Source organism: Amphiura filiformis, chromosome 9 (genome assembly GCF_039555335.1).
Source record: "Amphiura filiformis chromosome 9, Afil_fr2py, whole genome shotgun sequence".
NCBI lineage: Eukaryota > Metazoa > Echinodermata > Ophiuroidea > Amphilepidida > Amphiuridae > Amphiura > Amphiura filiformis.
Genome location: NC_092636.1, coordinates 8,203,923 through 8,229,417, shown reverse-complemented (window position 1 = coordinate 8,229,417; position 25,495 = coordinate 8,203,923). Strand labels below are relative to the sequence as shown.

At 38.2% G+C, this 25,495-nt stretch overlaps 1 protein-coding gene across 1 annotated transcript; it reads right to left on the bottom strand.

Moving 5' to 3' along the window:
* Positions 1-4,962: 4,962 nt before the first annotated feature.
* LOC140160576 (uncharacterized) lies at positions 4,963-24,240 on the bottom strand. The gene is given in 5 exon segments (XM_072183819.1): positions 4,963-5,091; positions 16,927-19,472; positions 19,474-21,877; positions 21,879-22,461; positions 24,101-24,240. Coding segments are annotated over 3 exon segments (5,349 nt in total). The 5' UTR covers positions 22,280-22,461; positions 24,101-24,240; the 3' UTR covers positions 4,963-5,091; positions 16,927-16,928.
* Positions 24,241-25,495: the final 1,255 nt, after the last annotated feature.

The following is a 25,495-nucleotide window of genomic DNA, read 5'->3' as shown; positions in this document are numbered from 1 at the left end:
CCATCCTTGTACAGTGAGTAATTGTTGAGCACACAGACATGTAAATGAGTGAAGTCAAACATGTTGGTACAAGCTTCCTATTTGTGTTTGTTCTAATTAATAAACTGTAGACTTGCATTGCTTCCTATGCCCTTTGACCACTAGCATTGGGACCAATGATAATTTTGATACATTCTTGTGAAAATGGTAACAGAGAATGTGGACAGGCTTGACTGGTTTTAAACTTTTCTGTAACAAAACTGCATCTCATTTAAAAATCGATCAGCGTTTGTCTGTCTTTCTTTTACAAATACATCATTACATTTATATGTATATCTATTAAATGAATTTTCAGCAAGTGACTGATGCCTGTGCTTTGGAATCAAAGATGTTGTCTCCTGTTGGAGTCTTGGAGACCAATATCTGGGAATAACTTTCCTCAGAATGGGTGTGTGCAGGGGTGTGGGAAGATGTACATGAACAGGCTCTTTCAATATCTATAAATGTGTGTATATAGGCAATCTTATAATACAAATTATGTGGCTGTGATTGGCTGCTTAGCCTCATGCAGCCATAGTAGTAAATTTCTAGGGTCTACTATGATGCAGCACAGATCTTGGAAAGAAAGACCAATTGACCCCATGCATACATAATTAGTATTTCCAATGTGCATGCACATGTACCACTCTTTTGTGTGTACGCCATGAATGTACATCCATGGGTCAAACAGTCACATGATGGCCAAATATGTTGACATTCTATGATATAAATACTGAAAGATACTTGTACATGTACTTCAACCCTAACAGACATCATATTCTGACTTACATGTACAATTGTACATCATACATATCTGTTACAAGTTATATCAAAAATGTTACATTAGAAGAGATTGGTCTCTGCCATGTTTGCATTCCACTCATTGTTCTGGGGAAAATAGTGTCCATCCAGTAATCCACATCATTTGATGGTAAAGTTTGTGATACATGTGTAGTATATAGTGGCAACATCTTGCCAACATGCACTGAATACAACATGCACAAACTTTGAAATGCTCATATTTTTAAAACACACCAAATTATTGTTTTATTTGCTGATATTATGACAGAGGTACACTATTTTGATCGGTTAATCCCCATGCATGAGAATCCAATATGGCAGCCAGCTTTCTCAAACTGAATGCATACATGTAAATAGTATACATGAGTTCACACTCTCCTGGTTTAACCTCTATACACTTGCAAGTTGTACATACCATGTACACGTAATCATGGTAATATACACTTTGTTGAAAGTCAATGTATACGTGACTGCATTTACATGAACATTTTTTGAAAGTCGGCTAAGGCTGCACTAATAATGCACATTGCCATTTATAGAGTTCTGGAAAGTTGCTTCTTAATAACAATATGTCCCAATACACTTTCTTGTAAACATACTTGAAAGCGCTCCAGGATCTCTTGAAACTCTTGTTAAGAACCTTCCTCGCATCTGTTTGCACCACTGATGTTTGGCTTCATGTTAAGATTTCCTCAGTAAATAAAACACCTAGTATTTGCTAACTGGCTGTATCTAGCTCTACATCATGAATAGTGTTGACAGAAAATGTCTTGGGCTTACAATATAACAAAAGCTACAAAGTATACATATAACAATGGATATGTTTCACTTAGACAGTACTTTCACCTCAATTACTGCAATAGAAATTCATACTCATTGATCGATACTTCGGATTTCATACATGTAGGCCTACATTCCATGTTATTATCAGAGACTGAATTAAAAGACTAGTTTGCATCTGACTATCAACTACCCACAGCCTGTAAGTAGCTTAGCAGTGATGTAAAAGGAAGGTTGATTCATCTGGTGCCTTCATTGGACAAAAGGAATCACAGAAAATGGTGACAAATGATGGCATTTTTGCACCATGCCTTCATGAGAAAGTTTGCCATTACTAAGACATAACTTTTGAGATGGTTTGTATGTTTGAAAGTGCAAAATTAACCATAGCTCTTTTCAATCTTAACGACAAATCGTAAACAAATCGTTTCCGAATTTAATTGGGAGGTGACATCAGATGCAAACAACATGTAGTATTTTTCATTCAGTCTCCGATAACTTACATGTACTGTATTTGATTTCCATCATCCATCAAAGGGCCTGTTTCACATATTGACTTATGTTTGGTTTGATGTGGGCAAATGCTGTAAGAGTTATAATTTAAGATCTCCCCTTGATTAAGATCAAGTCTTCTTTGTGAAACAGGCCCCAGTTCATGGTGAAAGAAGGCAAATTGAACACTGAACAGCAAAATATCACAAATGCCTCTCATAAGAATTGTCTTCATGATTCTGCCACATAGCTATCATCAATTGAATACCTGAATACAAATCCCACCAAAGTTCTAGTCTGTGTTACAGACCGTGTACCCCGGTGGGTTCAGTCTTCACTGACAATGTGTACGCATGATGGTTCCAATTAGGGGTACTTTTCAAGAAATGTCCGCGGAATTTTCGAGGACAAAATTGTTCGCGATTGTCCAAATTAGGGGTGTTTTGGAGCAAAATTGTCCTTGAAATGGAAAATAGGGTGTATTTCTTTCGTCCGTGTTTTACCGCTACAGTTTTCGTTATTGTCCTCATTTCCACGTGAAATAGGGGGGAATTCAAAAGCGTCCTTGAAATGGTAAAAATAGGGGTATTTATTTCTGAAAAATGTCCTCGATTCCTCGTAAAATGATAAAAATAGGGGAGGTATTTGGGGGCAAATTTTCCTTGATTTCACATAAAATAGGGGTAAAATTGCTGCAAATGTCCTTGATTCCCCGTGAGATAGGGGTCATTTTCAAATCCTGGAACGGTCATACGTCCTACCTTTAAATACAAACTGAACCCACCGGGCCGTGTACCCATATTATATTACCCATCTCACCCCGGGCCATCTCGTAGGGAGAGAAACTATTGGGAACCACACTCTCGAAACCATAATTGGCATGCATAAAATCACTTTCCAAGGACTTTGGGTGGGTTTTGTATTCAGGAATCAAATTGTTATCATTTATAATATATCAATTGGTATAAATTACCCAATCTGGACTCAAATTAATAACACAGTACGTGCTCTTGATGTAGTTACTAAAGAAGTGCCAAATAATTCCAATAAAGGGTGTAACTTTGATCAGTTCTAAATAATTGGCAAAACTTGTTCATAAATAATAATGATTTATAAATCACAGACAGCCTGGCATATTTGCGCCAACAACACAATAGGAGCTATAACATGATTGATGAACAATATGTACTCTTAATACACATGTTGATACAAGGGGTATTGTCATTTTTGACAAAAGCATTCATCATTTGAATTCATTTTGCCAACTTTTTCTGATCAAAGTTAAAACAAACTCAAAGTAACTGATACTCTTAATTGGCAAGTATTATTCTTCGTATATTAATAATAGAAACAATTGAGGTAATATCTCTTTCTTTGTATGCAAATTACAAAGGTTTAATATCAACAGCTCCGTGAAAATTATTTTTCTTTTAAACATTGTTGAAGGACTGGCCAATATATTTTCAAATGAAAGAATTTCTTAAACTTTTCAGGGATGGGGATACCCAGCAAACATAAAACTGATTTTAACATTTTTTTGGGTCAAAACCTTCACATTAAATGTTGGGTTATAATTTTAATAAAGGTCATGAAAACATTTCAGGACATTTTGAAGGAAAAATCACCACAGCAACATTTTAAAAATGTTGTAAAAATGTTATTTTATTCACAATGCTTTTTCAACAATGTTATTAAAATGATTTATACCCTTTGTATAACTTGACATTTAAATGTTCTCTGGCAGCTAGCCTTTTCTAACCTTTTGTGAACGTTTTTGAAAATGTTTTGTGTTTGCTGGATAACACCATTTTAAACATGAAAATAAGGGAACATGAAATTCTATATCTTAGAATATAGAGGTGTAATAAAATTGTGATCATGAGGGGTGTATGAAATTTTGGTCTGTAAAATTCAAATTCCTCCACCCCGCATAAATTATTGAACACTCAGTCACATATAAATTTCAAAATTAATTTGTCAAAACAGTCGAGCTGTTTGTCAAGCTGTTTACCCAATCAACATTATGAAATAGCGATGATATAGTTCCATACACCTATGTTCCAGTTGAAATCCATACACCCCCTATGGAAGACATGACCTTAATCTTCCACACAGGGAGTGTGCATTTCAAATGAGGTTACCTGACTGGGTGACTCCATTTGAAAACTATACCCCCTGTGTAGGAGATTTAAGGTCATGTCTTCCATAGGGGGTGTATGGATTTCAACTTCAACAGCCCATTATGAAAACATCTTGCATTGTAATCAAAAACTGTTATTATCCAACAGATACTGTAGACACTATCACTAGGATCCACAACATCTTCATCTATCAGGGCACAGTCCTTTAACCCCAATACAATTTGTACATTCATTGAATGACCTTAGAAAATTTGGGTACAAAAACTCATACTCTGCAACTTGAGGTCAAATTTTACACTATGATTGTTTAATTGAGGTTATTGAACTATGCCATTGGGATGAGGCCATTATGGTCCATTACTGGCAAACATATCCATCTTTGCATATTGTCACACAAACGCACGTGATGAGCTTTCAACAGTGCTTTTAGACATCACAATTATCCATCAGTTATCGAGGTTACGTACATGTTATAAAAAATCCAAAGTTCCAATCGGCAAATAACGATGCGCTGTACAAATGTTAAGTACATGTAGAATTAAGTTGGCTGTATTTCAAAAATTCAATTCTGTAAGTGTATCCAGTATCATATATAATCCACAATAATAATATGAATGAAGACAGGAGGTCAAGTAAATATCTCCGTAGTTCATGGTACAAATTCCATATTATGTTGTCTCTCAACCAAACATGGCTGCAATACACAAACATTTTTTTTTTTTTTTATAATCCAATAGTATATCCCAGGTAAAAACGTATTATATCCATTTGTAATTCTGTAGAAAGTTAGGGCGGTAGAAATCACAATATAAATCCATTTGGGTCATCCAATTGTTGGTTAAGTGTCCACATAGGTTATCTGTATTGAATAGAAAATATATAAAAAGAACTCTTTAGAAAAAGTTGCATCATTTAATACTATCTTTCACAAAATACGAAGTGGTATTGACCATGTTGGTGTACCTGGAAGACCTTTTCCCAGGGTGAGGGAGGAGAAGGGTGAAGAAGGAAAGGAGAACAAAGAGAAGGTGACTGGGGGATGTGTACACATGTGATGCAAAAAATAACCCCTAAACTTGATTTACCATAAATTTCTGGTCCCCTTAAACAGGTTAAATTATAATTGAAGACCGAATTAAAAAGACTAGTTTGCGTCTGACGTCAGGGCAAAGGCCTGACATGATTGGTTGGTGACAGGACGACATATGCAAACAAGTCTTTTAAATCAGTCTTCAATTATACCACTTTTGCTAGAAATTCAATGCTTGAAGACCCCAAAATGCATTACACATTCAAAAACACCATTTTTACACCCGTACGGCGCATGCCCTCCCCAGTCCCCTCAGAGGTTATGTGATCTAATGTAAAAATCTGTCAGTGAACACACAAAAAGAAAAATACATGTACATGCCCTATTAATAATACAGATAACAATCATCCAAATTGGTGGTTTATTAAGTACCCCGGTACATACATAAAAAGTATGTGGTCAAACAATACAAATGTTCAATCATTGAATCCCCCACACTATAATTTCATGAACTTTCTGTCATAATTTTATAACCTAATGATCCTGACTTCCAAATGCTACCCTTTGTTCACCCATATGGTTCACCAGACTGTTACATGTTTACACCAATTAGTAAATACTAACACAATACATTAATATTCCATATCAACTTTAAAATCGGTATGTGACATGTCGCGTGAACATGAACTTTCTTTGTAAAATGAGTATAAATATTGGTATTGTAAATTTGATGTTGAGATTACAGTCTACATACACAAAAATGTAATACTAACTTTGAACTCTTTTCACATTTTTAGGTCTATTTTATGTTTTCTACATATCTGTGGTAGATCACTAACATTATTTTCTGTAATACCAGTGATAATGGTAACAAAAGTCATGCACAAATATTTTCTTGGTGCAGGCCCTTTTTTTTAATAATATATTTGTGTTTCAGTCGTCATTAACAATCATTTAACGCTTTTGGTACATCATGTTACAGGATAATGCTGAACATCAAGCGCACTGACCATGTTAGTAATGAAAGGGTCTATACATTGTACCATCACCAACACTGTGCCTCTTATCAACTCTGTCAGATCACGACAACTACGATTCCTGGGACATATCCTGAGGATGCAGGAAGATGAACCATGCAGAAGATATGCTCTCTACACCCCATTACATGGTAAAAGAAGACCTGGAAGGCAAAGAACATCCTACTTGTCTTATGTGCAAACACTGTTGGGGGATTTTGACAACTTTCTACTGCCAGATGCCATTGCCACTTTGGCTTCAGATCGTAGTACATGGAGACACTTTGTAGTCGCCTGCTTCACAGCCGAATGAAATGAATGAATGAAACAATCATTACGCAATAAATAAATTGGTTGATGACCAAGGATTCAGTCTACATGTACATGTAGGTGACATCTTCACAGACAATCTCTTTCCCATGCAGAAGTGATGTTATTTGCTTTACGTGCTGAATGCCAATTTTGAATCCTTTTGTATAAGACCATTGTTGTAACGGTAATAATGTATAGGTACACAATAGCATCCGTTGTGGTTTTGAACTTGAGAAATTTGTCAGGCAGTAACAATTGATATTTACATGATGTTATCTCTATGTTCAATTGTTCAAATAAAATGGGTGCTTTTCACTTCACCTGAACATTTAAATTGTTCCCCTGACATGTAGCTAAGTGCACATGGGAAATATGTCAAACCACAACACAGAGAATTGAGAAAGTAAACTTTGTTATTTATCTTTGTGCAATTCCATACCAATGCTACAATGTACTCAGTCTGCACTACAAACCATTGGAAAGCATTTTTAAGTAGTGGTACTACAAATTTGTACTTCATACAGAAATAAACATAATGTGAACTTTAATTTATAAGACTTTGTAATTTCTAAGATCAGCTTTAGAAATAAGCCACAATTTTCAAGGGTCATTTGATCATTAATGTAGGTCAACATTTGTTAATTCAAATTAATGTTAAAATGGTCCACATTTGTGACACTTTTATAAAACTTTGGATTCAAAAATCAACAATGTCAATGCCATTAGCAAGACAACAACGTTGATACTTAAATCATGATGGTGTCAAGTTTTGAACTTCAAGATGCAATGGAAAGTCCTTGGAATTAGTTGTAATATTCATTTAGAAGTTGGGACACCCTGTACAAAATGTAGGCCTACATATATTAACATTATCCTGACATACATGTATTACTGAGGTGAGAAAGGCACTAGTTTTTCAAGTTGAAATATGTGGCATAACTCATTAATATGAAACTGATTCTATCATAAGCAAGGATGTGAGTCCCTAGAACTTGCCCAGTTCCCAAACTGTGATGCTCCTGAGCCAAACGAACTACATTGTATTGTTTGAACATCTTAGAGTCATCATTCATACCGGCATCAGAGTCCAGCACAGATCGCCCACCCAGCATTTATCCACTAAAAAAAACCACTATTGACTTTACTTCAACCAGCCCTCAGTGTAGCACAAGAAACGCAATCTTTTTTTACCATGCCCTAATGTAAATCATATGTGTGAGCAAAGTTCCTGTCAATATGTTGGCCAACAAAGCATCAAAGAATAGCCCAAACCACCTGAATAGGGGATGTGTACATTGCACAGTATGCACTGTAGAATTCACTATTTTTACCATGGGAAAGAAAACGTGAGCATGAATATTTCAGGCCATATGGTAGCTAGACTGGAAGGTACATCTCTATTATATTGAAAACCTTCAACGAAGTTCTGTAAACCTACACTAATTACAGACCTGTGCGCTGTGTGGGAAAATAGTTTTTGGATTTTCAAGCAAGCAAAATAAGAGGCATGCATGTAATTACAGTTATTTGAAGTGATGCAACAAATATTATGAGTTCCGATGCAACTGCAAGTACATGTATATAAATGGGTACAGGTCTATTACAATGTATTCTTGATACACCCAAAACCTATTTTCAGAATGAGTTGCTTAAATTAAACATATTGTACCACAGGCTACTTAACATGGGGGGGTAATACATTTCTATTTCAAAAACTTCTTCACACATCTTTTGTACATGGCCTACACTTTTCTACAACTGAATCTGTACTTTTGCTTCAGAAAAAACTTCAAAAAGGAAATCTTTGTTTTCTTTCAGGCATCCAAAAAGGTTAAAAATTGTCTATTGATATGGAACAAACAGCCATTGCTAGCTTCTCATTGTAGCAAAAGTTTCCTAAGATCAACCACAAAATTCAGCTGGCTTTGGTTGGAATGAGACAAAGTGGCCAAAGTAGTGGATAATTGGCTTTCTTTGTTCAATCATCAAGTAGATGTTTGTTTCGATAATCAAATATAGAAATTACAATTGTCTTTTGGAATGTATTATTTGTATAATTAAATTTGTTGGTTTAGTTGTGTTTGATATATAAACACTTGGGTTCTCACATAAATTTTAACATTTACAAATTGCTATAAGTATACATGTAGTCAATTAAATTTGTACTTGGTGTTGCTGTACAAGTGTGTATTATGTGTGCCCTGAAACCAAACAAGCTTTGATACGTTTTCTTTCTGACCAAATTCAAATTGGCAAACAGTAGCCATGGGTATTTCGCTGGCACGGCCATTGAAACCGAATGTACATGTATATGATTTGGAGTGATTACGCGAACAAATCATATTGGATGCATGCATAGTGGCTTCGTTTTCTAAGATTTATAGCCGTTAGGGCCAGCACAAATGCCACATACATTTGATCTAATTATTGCCAGAAATGAAATGCGCAATACATTTTGAAGTTTATTGTGTGTGGCACTGTATGTGAAATGAGCAGAATTTGGTGATATTATGTTGCTGAATTCGGAAAGGGGCCCTATTTACATTGCAGTATTCAGTACTATTCACCGCTTCACATCGCCTGTTTTTGCAGGTGGCACATGTCGTAAGTATATTACGATATGTTACGTTGTATTACCCTGCTATTTTGGAAAGGCTAGATGTTGCATACTCCTACTCTCAGTGGATAATGACTTCAAGTAGGGACCCCGCTGAGAAACGTTTTGCTCTTGGCTTTTCCACATTTGACATGTTATGGAAAAATGCTGTGGGAAGAATAAGATTTTGTTTTACATGTTTACATAGATCTACAAAGTGAAATAATGCTGATTAATTGGGGTTGGCTTATGCTGTGTACATGGCATCCATGGACAATATGACCCGAATACATTGTAACATTCTTGCTCCAAAATATCCTTATAATTTACTAAAATAAGCCTACATGTATGCACAACAAAATTATTTCATGATTTTAGCATCCTCTTTGGCTCTTGTCGGCAGCCCGATAAATACAAATTGGACAATATCTTTCTCAATCCTGTTTGCAATTTTTTCCCTAGATTTGCAGTCAAAATAAACCTACTTTATGCCCAAAACAGCTGATTTTACATGCATAAAACAATTTCCATCATTATTATGTTTTGATGGATCCAAATTGTGATAATATTGGATCCAAAACATAATAATGATAAAATTGGATGCTTTACACCCAATATTTATAATTGGTCTCGCTATGAGTTGTAAAATATTGGACTCGACTACGTCTCGTCCAATATTTTAAAACTCATAGCTCGACCAATAAATATGGGCTCAACCGATCCAGTTTTATATCATTATTATGTTTTGATGGATCCAAGTTGTGATAATATTGGATCCAACACATAATAATGATAAAATTGATGCTTTACGTAATATTTATTGAGTCTAGCTATGAGTTTTAAAATATTGGACTCGACTATGTCTCGTCCAATATTTTAAAACTCATAGCTCGACCAATAAATATGGGCTCAACCGATCCAATTTTATATCAAACTCGGTACTTTTGGCCAAAAAATTGCTGATTTTACATGCATACAGCATTTTTTTTAAATCTCAAAAATGGAAATCTTGGTCGGTTAGGCACATAGAACAGGCTTTTCCCCCCTGTTGCCTGATAGACAAAGAGCGCTATTCGATCTTAATACAGTAGTAGAGAAGAAATGGGGAAATGAACAAAATGCCTGCAGTATTTACCATCAAGAAAGCATTCTTATGATTCTTTGATTGTGTGAATCTCTGCATGCTTATGCTCACCACTGTGTACAGGTCATCTTGGGGTGACAGACCCTATCACATTACTCCTAAATTCAATTAAATTTTACCACCAAAATGTTTGCAAATTAACAATCAAAAGTTCTAAACTTTTGAAGCTAAGTTCAAGTTATTCTGGCAAGTTCAACTATTTTGAAATCCTCTTTGCAACTGTTACAGTTTTGTAACACCACAGGCCGGCCTCATGTGAAAATTACAATGCAACCAAAATATGTATTGTATTGCATTCAAGTCCAAGGGCAAGTTCTACCTGACAGGTTCAAACTTCCTGTGTTTTAAATACTCTGGGTTTATACAGCAAGGTGTGGCAGTGGGTAAACATGCTAGTGGGTAAACATGTGTGCAGTGCTGAATTCTGACTGACTTCAGAATGCTTTTAGGGCTTGTATTTCACACATTCAATCATGTACCAGTCATATCATCTTTTATCCAGCATGGAATTTTCAATTTTGTGCCATTATTTTGTACAATTCAAATTAATGACTATTGTTTTGCAAAAGATAATCTTGAAAGTCTGAAATACTTCCCTTGCATTTCATCATGATTTCATCACCCAAATGTTTATTAGAGTTTATTTGCTATTAGGTCTAAAGGTATAAGGCCCTCCCTCTCTTTTTATGACATTTTTCAGTAGATATCCACGAAAAAAGCTTATTCCCAAAATTTCAGTTGATTCCGATATTGCGTTTGCAAGTTAATTTAAGCATGATTATGTGTATTACACTTCTTCATAGGCCACTGTTGAGTGTTGTAATTTTGTTCTGGTATACCAAAACAAAATTCAAATTTGATGATATTTTTGCTAAACGAATTAATCTGCAAAAAATTTTTGGTAAATAAACATTATGTAGCCAGAGGTTTCCAGTGGTATAAAAATCTCAACTTTTTTTTTTGAGAAACGTGGGGGATGAGGCTGTGGATCACGAAATGCCCTTTTAATTTTCTTATAATGATTTCATTATCATGTATGAGAGGGGGTGTGTGTATGTATATGTGAGGGGAGTACAGTGAGTGAGGGTATGTGCGTGCCTGCCTGCATCTGTGTGTGATATATTTTGTGAATGTACCGCTATATATTTTTGTCAAGCAAATGGCTAAATTATGTCTACATGTACCGGTAATTAAAATAATATTTGACTGTTGGCTATGCATACATAAGAAAAGTCTTCACAAGCATACAATACACCTAGATCATGTATGTATTTACCTCACTGTATTGTGCAGAAAATTTAACCGCCATATGATAAAGATTTGTTCTGTGTTTTCAGGTTGGGATTTGAACAATACACATGTGACGGGTCCTGCCTATACATGTACATACACACCTGGATGTGACTTCATGTGTGTAGCGTTACTTGCAAGTTTTATTCTGTAAAACACTTCAACCATGCAAATTCCAACGTCATAAGTGTGCCAACGATTTACAACGAACAAAAATATCTCATTGCAATCAGCACAAAGGGTTTGTTCTCTGAATGCCGAATAAATAAACCTAGATCACACAATATTCTATTGCACTGTCCATCTATCCAACCCCTGACGCATTTCATCCTCACCAAACCGTGTTTGATATGACAGAAATTGAATTAGATGAACAGTGAACACACACATTAGCTTGCCCTCTTGTAAATTTGATTTGGTTCTTCAAAGAACAACTCCAGTTTCGAAGTGTGGATTCCCTTTGCTAGTGCCATAGTCAGTGATAGTGGACCCTTAGAACAATGTTTAAATAGGCCAACTATAGAAGGTTAAACTAATCAAATTTAGGACCATATGTTTGAATGTTTGTTTCAGAACCTTGTAGCTCAATTACAGACATTAGCCCTGTTTTGTACAGAAGTAAAAGTACAGTCACTTTATAGACCTGGTGGGTCTTTCTGTCTGTAAATAAACTTGCCCATGAGACACTCAATGTCATCAGGTGAAGGCCAAGTTCACAGTATTCCTGTCTGTGTTGTAAACAAGAAATATTGTTATTGTCATTTGGGTAATATTCCCCTATGTTTGAACCCAAATAAACCATTTATTTTAGGTGGTTTAGTTTAAAAGTTCAATTGCTACAGGCTCCTAGAAATAAAATGGTTGGAGAAACCTAGTCAAGCAAAGCCAGAAGAAATTAAATGAAATGGAAGCAAATCAAGCAATCCATTTACACCCATACATTACATGTAGTGCCACATCCAGTTTATGTCACATCGGTATATTAAGCACTAGTATAATGGTCTGTTTGGCTTGTTTTGCTTCACATACATTTAGGGATTCAATCATGTTTCACCGTTGTTCATCACTGTTTACTTCGCGAGGGCAGCTTTAGCTGCCCGAGCGAAGTACACCACGCAGACGCGCCGGACGCGAGTTGTTAAACGGTGATGAACAACGGTGAAACATGATTGAATCCTTTCAACAACGAAAAGAAGCTAAAGATCGTATAATTCACGATTATTTTCCGAGGAAATGTCAGTTAATCATTGTTACTAAGTCTTACAAAATTTTCGATGATTTCTCTGTTAATATCAGCAATAAAACTACGGAATAAAACGGCAAAGTTTTGCCGCTACCTGAAAAAATACTGAATTCAACTTGTAAGCTTGCATCGCTGCGGTTCCAGGCATGACAAATTTCTGCGCTCTCGCGTAACGCGTAGTCTCGCTCGCGTTCGCGTATACGCTACAGTAAAAGTGTGGATTCATCACGGATTAACAACGGTTGGCTCTGGTACAAAGGTATAGGAGGAGTTGTTGAATTAGCTTTAAACAACAAACCATCCCTCACACTATAATTCATTAGGACTACATATGCTCTAAAACAAAACAAACCAAATGATCGAATCGATGAAGTCCTGCAATGTATAATTTATGACCGAAACTAATTTCTAAAATGGACACCGAAATTCAGAAGTCTCAATATTCAGCAAGTACCGTACTGACGCGAGTATAGTCCCACCTTCGAGTAAAGTCCCACCCCCAAATTTTCGAAAAATTTCAGAAATAAAAAAAATTTCAAAATGCATTCAAATTCAATGCATTTTGAAATCATTAATAGACTATGACATGAATACAAGTTATCAATTTTCATATTAAAATTACAAAACATCTTGAATTTTTTTTTTTAGGTCAACCATGAATGAACCTAGCATTTAGGTCTAGGTCCAGGGACACTACAAAAATTTGAAATTCAGTATAGTCCCACCCCCAATTTTGACAAATGTTCACCCAAAAACGGGGTGGGACTATACTCGCGTCAGTACGGTAATATAATTTGCTTTTCTAGTACATGTATATTTTACTTTCATTGATCCTTAGTTCATTTCTTGAAGATTACAACTCTAATTTTGAAATACTGGCAGTTAATATTATTGGTTTACGGATTCGACCACAGGAAAAATAAATATTGTTAGCATCGAAAAAGAGTAATTTGATGATGCAGCGTCAATGATTCTAGTCTTTCACTATCTAGTCACTAATTAATGTGTTGAGTATTGGCTGCCATCGATGTCAAGTAGTAGTATATAATGATGGGTCAGATTCCAACGTTAATGCACTAGCGAGGAATCTTGGCCGGCATCTCATCAAATGACAAACACACAGATTGGCTTTCACTGATCTCATCATTACAGGCTATATATGTTTGACCTTAAAAACTTGATGCCGGCATACCTGGGATGACCCTTGACCTATCTGGATGTAAAATAACAATGTAGCGAAATGTCCAGCTTGAATTTCGGTTGTAGATTTTGTACTTGTATACTACATGTATAGGTAGGAGTTTGCATTTTATACCCGGAGGTGGTATATGTGTATGTTCATCTAGGTGATATGAAGAAGAAGAATAATTCTTCACGAATTTAAACAAAACTTAGTTTTTATAAAGACAAAATGTGTTAATTTGCATATTTCAGGAAAAATACAGTCCATTAGGTATACTTGAGTGTATGTAATCTCAATGTTGAGTGGGTTGATAAAATGACCTTTAATGAACTCTATAGGGCCTAGATGTGCGCTTTGACCTCAAGCTGCATGCGCCATTACATGTTAAATGTAAAAACTGACATTCGGTTTTAATGATCAATAACTTTTTCCATACAAAGTTACAATCTTGGCAAAAAGAATGCCATCACGAGGTGTATAAAACAACATGTATTATTATTAGGGAAAACAGGAGAATGAGATAGACAGTGCCTGAATATGGTACATAAGTAAAAGCAATATGGCATCCGAGCTGCAGCACTCTTGCTCAACTGCATTATACTTGAATTGCTTTCTACTAGACTTATTATTGAATTGAGGCTAGAATCCAGAGAACAAACACAGCAATCCAAACAAGAATATTTTTCTTTGCTTCTTTGTCTGAGAAAGAAACCCCCATTTTATTTTGTTTTCCTTTTCACTCTAAACATCAACAAAGGCACAACACCAACACCGCTATATGAGTCAGCAAGAGCCTCAGTGCAATACCTGATAAATATACACGGCGGTGTTGGCTGGCTAACTTCCAAATCGCGCCTCTAAACTAAGGTGTGTATTTTGTGGTGTTGATTTCAACCGGTATTGATGAAGTGGTAAAATGTTGGATACGGTCAGAACCAGGTCAAGCGAAAGAGGATTAAATTCTATATCATCTGTAGTGTGAAATGTGTAGCTCTACACGTACATTGCATTTTAAACAATGTTAGTTAGTGGCACAGAATCTGTGCAAGCCAAAAAAGAAAGCCAAGGTGAGCACTGTTTAATTAAATTATCGTTAGTGCAATTCTTTTAAGGGGGTACTACATTTGTACACCCCTGGCCAATTTTGTGCCTATTTTTGCATTTTTCTCAAAAATTAGAGTGCATTAGTGACAAGTAAGATATGTATATTATAGGGGCAAGGACTACAACTACTGCACTGAAAATTCAGCAACTCAAGGCAAGTAGTTATTGATTTATTGATCAAATATTGGTTTTCCCTCATTTTTGACTGTAACTCCACAACTGTTGTCTGTGCTGAAATAAAATTCCAGTGCAGTAGTTGTAGTCCTTGCCCCTATAATATACATATCTTACTTGTCACCAATACGCTATAATTTTTGAGAAAAATGCAAAATTAGGCACAAAATTGGCCAGGGGTATAGTATCCCCTTAAGCACTTTGAAATCTCTAAAAAACTATTTGTGTGGGGAGGAGGGGGGAGGAGGATATGAAAAATAATAATATACATGTATTATGCAAAGTGTTCTAGGTAAAACTGAAGTCTTGACACCAGGCATATTGCACAATTAGAGTATACATAAATTTGAAATGTTTTGCTATGTAAGCCCATAAACACAACAAGGCGGTTCTCGAACCACGAGTCTCGCCTGCTTTCGCGATTACTTTTGGTAGAGGTAAATGAATGTGGTGGTTATCGGCTGGGCACGATTATCTGGCTGATGGTGACCGTACCCATCAAGTTTCATGCCCATGCAACAGGTTTTACTAATTTGACCTCAGATTACCCTGGTGACCCTGAAATGACCTTCCGAAAATTTGGCTTTAAATGTTGACTGTACCCACCGAATTTCATGCCCATCTAAAAGTTTTTACTAATTTGACCTCAGATGACCCCTGGTGGCCTGGAAATGACCTTCCAAAAATTTGGCTTTAAATGTTGACTGTACCCACCAAGTTTCATGCCCGTACAACAGTTTTTACTAATTTGACCTCAGATGACCCCTGGTGACCTCAAAATGACCTTCCAAAAATTTGGCTTTAAATGTTGACTGTACCCACTAAGTTTCATGCCTGTACAACAGTTTTTACTAAGTTGACCTCAGATGACCCCTGGTGACCTTGAAATGACCTTCCAAAAATTTGGCTTTAAATGTTGACTGTACCCCTCAAGTTTCATGCCCATACAACAGTTTTTACCAATTTGACCTCAGATGACCCCTGGTGACCTTGAAATGACCTTCCAAAATTTGGCTTTAAATGTTGACTGTACCAACTAAGTTTCATGCCCATACGACAGTTTTACTAATTTGACCTCAGATGACCCCTGGTGACCTTGAAATGACCTTCCAAAAATTTGGCTTTAAATGTTGACTGTACCAACCAAGTTTCATGCCCATACGACAGTTTTTACTAATTTGACCTCAGATGACCCCTACATGACCTCAGTGACCTTGGCGCACTAACCAATACAAACCGGTTCTGTCTCGGGTCAAGATGCACCCACCCACCAAGTTTGAGGAATGTGCGACTCATAGTCTCCGAGAAAATAGGCGGAAGGCAAACTTTAACCAAAACTTTAACCAAATTTGTCACATACACACACACACACACACACACACACACACATACGCACGGAAAAGTGATTATATAGTCTCCTGCCTTATCAGGCGAGAGGCGAGACAAAAATTGATCTGGTTATTCCGTTACTGGGAACATCTTTTCAGTTCCTCCATAAATGCATGTTTTGACAATTTTTGGTTTATGAAGGATCACAGAACAGAACATTGCAAACAAAAACCATTAAGAATTCATCAAGTAAGAAGAAATTGTACTACTCACCATCATAGAGGTGTTTCCTTCTTGAAACCATTCTTGGTGGATGGTCCCTCAAAACTGATCTTCATCGCATGCTTGAGTTCCAACGCAGACAGCTTTCCATTATCGCCGCTGCCAATGATGGTCTGAGTCGGAGTAGTAGGAGCCAACATTGAGTTACTCCCATGCAAGCTGCCAGTCTTGTTATGATGATTATTAAATCCTTTGAAGTTTGGATTGGTCTTGATCTTACTCCTTCGCTTGGATTTGACTTCCGGGGATCCCGGTGGAGCCGGTTGCGTGGACAGGACTCTCTGCAAGTTGACTTGATTGAAAGACACCGGTAGAGAAGCTTTACGATGACACTGTTGATCCTGTTGCTGTTGCATGTTCTCAATGGTTGGTTGGGAGTGGGATCTCTCATGATGTATTCCGTAGCTTGTGGTTTGAGGAACCGCTTGATTTGTTACCGGTCCGTTGTGATGATGCGGAGAGGATGGCACCGACACCGGTACCGGTGCATTTGCATGGTGATGAGGAGATGTCTGCTGCTGCTGCTGCTGCTGCCCATTATTAGGATAATGGTGAGGGGACATCTGCGGCGAATTAGGCTTGTTACAGCACTGGCATTGGTGTACATGTTGGTTCTGGACTTGACGTCTTGACGTTGGAGGAGACCACACTGGAGGACGGTTTGGTGGTGCTCGGTGCGGAGAGTCTGCTCTGTTAAGATGGTGATGATGATGGTGATACGCCTGAGCCTGTCCATGACTTGGAGACTGGTTGGCAATGTTAGACAGGGAGTTGGCTTTCTGAAGAGGAACTTGCTGTTGTAGATGATGCCATGGTGATTGCGGATGGCTTCCATTGGTTACTACACTACCGTTTGTGCCCATGTTCGGTGCTCTTCGTGGTGGAGATTGGTGAAACACTTGCCCCGGTGGAAACTGCTGGTTGAGTTGTTGTGGATACTGTTGCCCTGGTTGTTGTTGTTGTTGTTGGAACTGCTCATTTGGATGAGGCTGAAATTGCTGTTGCTGGTATGGCTGCTTAGGTTGAGGGCTGTGTATATGATGCTGTGGAGACATGGTCTGGCGTATCATCTGGTTTTGAACAACCCTTCGTTGACAGCATGGGGACTGACACGGTGATGGAGCAACTTGTGGTGACATGGGTCTAGTTGGCGGCGACACTGTTCGTGGACCATTCACTACGTATCCAGGATGTCCTGATCTCTGTGATTGTGTCTGTGATACAAGAGATGCTTGTGAACCATGGAGTGAGCTGTTACAGTTGTGTTGTAGACTTTGCGATCCATTATACACATGTTGATGTTGGTGAGAACCACACTGATGTAAGCTATGCTGTGATCCTGCAACTGACATTTGAGATCCTTGTTGTTGAGCTACATAGGCCTGCATATGTTGCGGTGACATTGGTCTATTGTTATTATTCTGAGTGTAGTGTTTAGGCGAGTGCTGTGGAGAAGTCACCATGTTAGGAGAGTGTTGCTGAGACAGTGGACTTGATGATTGGACACTCGGTGATGTAGATCTTGAAGAGTGGGGTACAGGGGAGGGTGATCTCCTTGGTGATTGCACATTTGGCCCAGAAAAGTGTCTTCCACGTTGTTGTTGTTGCTGCTGTTGGGCTGCTTGCATCTGCATCTGCTGGAGCTGCTCAGAGCTGTGAGCTGTGACGATGTTCTCTGGAATGGTCTGAAAGCTTGATGCAGGAGTCATTCTTTGCATCATCACCCCAGGTGTTCTTGATGGTTCTGGAGACCTGGCTCGAGCTTGTACCATTCGCTGTTGCTGTGCTTGGTTAGGATTCAAGTGCTGCTGAAGTTGCTCGGTGAAAGACTGGCTCTTTGTGGAAGTCTCTTTCGTTGAATGTAGATGAATGGTTGAGTTACTTGCAGACATAGATGATGACTTTGACGACTGATTTGATGTGGAAGATTTGCGCTTGTCGAAGGTTGAATCTGGTGAATTGGATGGAGAACTGCCCTGTAGTAAAGCACCATTTGTAAGCACTCTAGTTGAAGCAGAAGCATTCATATCGCTGTGATTAGATGAAGATGATCCAGCACTCTGATGGTTAGATGATGTCGAGGATACTGTGCTCGTCTTGCTGTGAGACGATCTACTTGTCTGGGGCGATAACATGAGATTCTGTACTCCGTACTGTTCTAGTAGTTTGATGACGCTCTGGTGAGATCCTTTCAGCGCAACTCGCATTGCTGTACGGCCGTGTTTATCAGCATGGCTTGGATCAGCCCCATGTTCTAACAAAGCTTGGACCACTTCAACGTGACCTTCTTGAGCTGCTATACATAAAGCAGATGCACCTTGGTTACATGTGTGGTTGATGATTGCACCTTTATCAAGCAATGACTTGGCAACTCTGACGTGACCCTGCCATGCTGCTGACTGAAGAGCCGATCTGCTCTCTTTGTCTATTGCATTTGGGCTAGCGTTGAAACCGAGAAGTAAATCTACCATGTCAGAATGACCTTGCCATGATGCCACATGGAGAGCTGTTCTTCCTTCCAAGTCCGGATTTTCCGTGATCGGCCTCGTGTTCCAGCAAGTAAGTGGCCATGGGGATCTTATTCTCCAAAGCAAGCATGTAAAGAGTGGACCTTCCTTCACCATCTCTGTAGTTGACATCTGCTTCACGTTCCAACAGAAGGTCGATGATGTCTCTGTGGCTTTCTAAGGTAGCAGCTCGTAGCGCAGTGCGACCATCATGGGCTGTATGATATACGCTGGCACCTGCATCAAGTAGAGTTGTCACAGTTTCAATATGACCTTCTTGAGCAGCAAGGATCATGGGTGTTCTTCCATCTCTATCTACAATATCTACTTGTATGTGTGATCCTTGATCAAGGAACTCCTGGCAAACGTCATGGTGCCCCTCATAACTGGCCATATGGAGTGGAGTCCAACCGTGGTTATCTCGATGCATCTCATCTAATCCACGTTCAAGTAGAAGCTTCACAATGTCTGTGTTACCCTGTGCAGCAGCGATGGAAAGCACTGTTCTCCCTTCATTGTCTATAGTGTCAACAGCACAGTCCCATTTCAGGAGGGATTTAACGATATTGCAATGTCCCATTGACGCAGCCGCTATCAGAGGCGAACGATTGTTATTATCCGTATGGTCTACATCAGCTCCACCTTCAAGTAATAGGTCAACGACCTCTTGATGACCTTCATAAGCAGCCACAAGCAGAGAAGACATTCCTTCATGATCACTGTGATCCACCTTTGAACCTCGTTTGATGAGAATAGTGGCGACATCAGTATGTCCTTCATTTACAGCAACTGACATGGCAGCTACAGACAGAGCAGTTCTTCCGTCGCAGTCTTCATGATCAATTTCTGCTTTCTGATCTAGAAGGAACTCCACAATGTTACTATGTCCCATGTAAGCAGCTGCAATCAGTGCAGTTCTGCCTTCATTGTCAGACTGATTCACATTTGCACCGTGTTCAGAAAGTTTCTTAACAATATCATAATGTCCACCCCATGCAGCTGCTCTAAGTGCCGTACGCTTGTCGCTGTCACTGCAGTCCACCTTTGCTCCGGAACTCAGCAAAGTAGAAACGACATCCGTGTGTCCGGCCCAAGCCGCTGATCGAAGTGGAGTCCATCCATCATGATCTACATGATCAATTTCACATCCATGTTCAAGTACCGCTCTGACCACCTCAACATGGCCTTGTCTTGACGCTAACCCAAGAGCGGTCTGTCCTGTTCTATCGGTAAGTTCTACATTTGCATCTCTACTGAGAAGGAACTTGACCATATGGACATTACCACTGTAAGCTGCATTGGCTAACAAAGATCTACCATTTGTATCCACCTGGTTAATGGAGGCACCACTATCTAACAAGTTCCTGAGGGACTCTTCCCTCTCTAGAGCATCTTGTAACGAAACGGACTGTTCATCCAAATCAACAACCTTTGCACCGGCTCTAACAAGTAGGTCCAAGGTTTTCTGGTCTTTTGGGCTTGTTGTCATGAGACTGTCTCTCAACGGTGTCCCCATCCATATTAACCATGAGGCCAGGTGGTAACTATCCAAAGGAGGCATAATCCTGGCATGAATAAGACTATTAGCAAAGTCCTGCACTTGCGTTGCTAGGGTCAACTTCGGGGCATTCAACGAGTATCTCATCGCTAACATAGCATGTCCTTCCTCTCGTCTACATAGATACTTTTGTGTACAGTATTTTACATCTTGTAACCATTCCACAAAACTGTTGTGAAACATCTGGATTCTCTGATCTTTGCCTTTAACCAGTAGTCTCTTAGATTGTTTAAGTCTTTCTTTGAAGTCTTCCATTGTTAAAGAGAAGTCTTTTGTTCTTGTACAAAGGAACAGTTCTTCCTCTAGAAGTGGGCACTTGGCAGCAAGGAGAACACTAAATATTGGTCTGATCTTGGTGAACTGCTTCCTTGCGAACAATCTCTGACAGAACCACAGATATAATCCATTAAGAGTTCCAGGAATTTCTGAGATTTCCTTCAAGGAAACAGAGTTTTCCGCTACACCGTCTAACACTTTCTCAAGATACATGATACATCCGTTGCTCTTTATGTGCAGCTGATTGAGCATTTCTGCAGTGTCTTTACTAAGCTGCTGCCGTAAGGCTTCCTCGCGATCAAGCCGACATAAAATGTACTGCTGAACATCGCGCACAACATGCGACTTTCTCAAGTCATCCAGGCTCAACTTGCGAAAGCCGGTGAACATTCGCGTAACGTTCTTGCTTTGTCTTCTTGCGCTACATACAAGTGAAAGCCATTTTGGGAACAATTCATGATGGTTGGCTAAGATTTCTGCGATAGTTCTACTGGTAGAGCACCTCTCGCCTTCCATATATGGGTAAGCTTCATCAACAGAGTCAACAAGAATGCAACAGTTTCTTGATGGGGATTCAATGTGCACAAAGGCTCTAAAATCCCTTCTTGAATGCTTCATCTGGATTCCTTTCAATGGCAGCAGGTTCTAAACAAGCTTGAACACCGGGTTCGCGAATCTTCTCATCAAATCCACGAATTAGTGTGGATCTGGAGATCATATTCAACAGTCCCAAGATGAAATTTGTCATCGACAGTGAATCCTTATCATGAGCCTGACAAAAATGATAAGCCAGAACTCTCTTGCTAAGACTTCTCTGCTTGCCATAATTTGACGTCGGCCAAACAATCTCTGTACAGAGGGCAGTCTTCCCATTCCCAGAGCCACCCATGATAAGGGTGCCACATGTTTTTGAAGATGGGCGACTTTCCAAGCCATGTAAAAGTTTCTGAAATGCCCACTCCCGGCAGTAGAATCTCTTTCCTTGTAACATACACCCAGCCATGGTTACCGATGTTTGCTACCGCTCACGTAAACACATTTAAGTTTGGTTTTGCCATGAGGTTTGTTATTCACACCAACTTTATCCACTATTTATTTCAAAATCCCCAGACTGGTAGATATCCCACAATTCTATGTGCCAAAGTCACAGGTCAGGTTTGTCACAGCTGGGTAGGTATACAGAGCCTGCAGGTAAAAAAAAGATAACAAAGAAAGAATAAATCAATAGTCTTGAGGGAGCAAAAGACTGAATTAAATACACAATGTACTGCCTCATTTTTTTTCTTGTATGGTTCTATAGAATAAAGTATTACTTTACACATTATGTGCACCCTGGCGTGAATACCTTACCTACCTAAATATATTGGTTGACCTGCACTGTGGATCAATGGGTCTCTATGAACTTTGGGGCAAGTTGGAACTTGCTAAAGGTAACTTTTTCATGGACCATGTGGGTTAGAGTGTATTCTATTCCTCTTGATTGCGTCACCATATTTTTTGAATTACATCATTTAGTATGCATCACTTGAGGGGGAGGGGAGGGGGCTGGACATTTTTGAAGAAAAAACTTTCCCACTACATGAGCAAAAACAACAAAAAAACTTTTGTAATAAATGAGGGTTCCAGGTTCCTGCAATTATGACTATTATTGATTACATGGTTTATATTTTAGTGACTGTTAGGTTTGATATGTTTTCCATTTGTAGTATCATTTACAATTTAACATTTTCTGCGGTTATAGGGGGGTGCGGAAAGACATTTTGTCAGGAGAGTATGTGTGTGCTATTTTGATTTTGATCAATTTAATTTTAGGGTGTTCTGGTTTAGCAAATTGGACTTATCGCTTTAAGCTTTAGGTGTAGATCCCGAGGGGGGGGGGTAACCCCCCAATGTTGACGCCTGTACGTGGGTTTCCGACCAAATTAACCTCAAATTTGGCCATTTTAGCCCCCGAAGTGCCAATTTTTGCGCGCTTCAAGCGAATATATTTAACTTTTACACCAAATTTCATTAGCTTCAATATGGCAAAAATTTCCGCACCCCCGGCTTGGTGGTTATGTTAATTATCGTCCCATTATTATCGTCCAATTATTAGTTGAGGGGAAATCTTGCCCCCCATGCCTCTGCACTGGTATCTCACCGGTCAACGGTCTGTGTGCATATCAGAATCATATAGGTACGCTCCCTCTAATGATCTCAAAACCTTACACTGTAGTTCCAATTTTAGATGTTTCTTGAATAGCATTATAGCAAGGCTCTAAGTTAGTAAGAAAGCATCTCAACTTCCTACACATATTTTGAAAAGTTATAGGCCTAACTGAATTTCAAAAAATAAAAATATAATTGAAGAAACCTCAAAAATGGAAGCAGGAGGGGACGTCGTGAAATTATTATTTTTTTTTTGGCCTAGGTAGTTAGGTGACACAGTCATGTATGCGAGTTCTGATTCAAGTTCAATAAATTTAAATTCTATTTGGTATGTAAAATAGTTTAAGAAAGATTTATATTATGATCAATATTGATCATCAATTCCACTCAAAGTAAAATTATATGACCTGTAAAATTCATATTCTCCCACGGCCTTGCAAACATACCAAAATTAAAATCATCTCCATGTAGATCATAGATGTCTCTGAGATAGAGAATCAGCATTCCAGAGATATCAACACTCCATAGACACACACCCAGCATAGGCCCTATCAGCTGCGATCCATGCATGTAAACAACACGGCTCGCTATGTGCCTTTCATAAAAGCTTATATAATATAATAACCAAATTCAAAGATTATCACATCATTCATACAATTTTACCAAATCCAAATACCTTTTCTACAATTCCAGCGTCTCCATGCACGTTTAAACATAAAATCCACATTGGTATTTTCCGTATTTCCAATATACTTGGCTGAATGTATTCCAATCCAAAGTGAAGTTTAATAGGACCACTCACACGAAGCGTGCCGAGTCGATCGCTAGACTGACACCAAACCACAATTTACAAACAGGGAGGTCTGTCTACCGGCTCCACAGCATGCACTGGGCGGAGTCTAATGACGTCATACAAAGCTTCCGCTGCTGTGGTCTTTTTGATTGATTGATAAATTATTATTTCTTTCTTGCAAAAATACACACAACTGAAAGTTATGTGACTTTTTGACCAAAGCTACTTCCTATTTTGAAATTTTGCCAAGAATGTTCATAGCATACTCTCAAAATTAAATCAAAATATAAAAGCATTCTTTAAATCTTTAGTGTCTTCTCATACATCTTTCTTATTTACTTTAGGCCGTATAAAATTAATATTTTGGTTCTCGTCCAGAGGATTTTCATGAATTGATGAGGGAGGGAGGTTTTTTTTTTTTTTTTTTTTTTTTTTTTTTTTTCAATGTAAAATCACCATTTTCAGTAGTTTTCGGTTTTTTCCAACAGTGCTTGAAGAAACGATGAGGCACTTTTTTTTTTTTTTAAATGTGAGATTCTGAGGGATAAACCCCCTAGAGTACCACAAAAAGACTTGGAAGTGATCCTTGTTCTCTAATAAACTTATTTTTATGTATGAAAAATTCATAGATCATTTCAAAGTCTAAAATAATTGAAAAATCTAAAAAAAAAAAAAAAAATCTGACAAATCACAGAAATTGAGGAGGGAGGGGACGAGAACCAAAATATTAATTTTATACGGCCTTACAAAATCGATCCTGAATATCAAGCAGCACAATACCGGCTCTTGAGGCAAGGTCCTGTCAAAATTGTCACTCAATCCCATTATACTCAAAAGGTGACATCATCATTTGTGTGTATTGCCTTAATATTGAATTGAATCAATAAGATTGTCTTTTGACTCATGACAACTTTCAGAAGAAATGAATACACCCGCCTCTCCTTCGACCTCCGTTTAGTTACTTTATATAGGCCTATCACTCGTGGCAACGGGCCGCCAAAGTTGTGATTCACTTTACATATATCGATGACCATGTTCCGACAAAAGCTTAGACAAAGTGATAAATAAACATTAGATTTCAACAATAGGTGTCCTAGAAGTTGGTTATTGAAACTACATCAATAAATAATGATATAATACTATTACTAATTCATTATTTATTAAACTTCTACTTAAAATTACATCACCAACATGCTATCATATATTTTTTTTAATCGATTCAAAAAGTAGGCCCACTTTACTTTCGGCAACAACTTTAATACATATCACCAACATGCT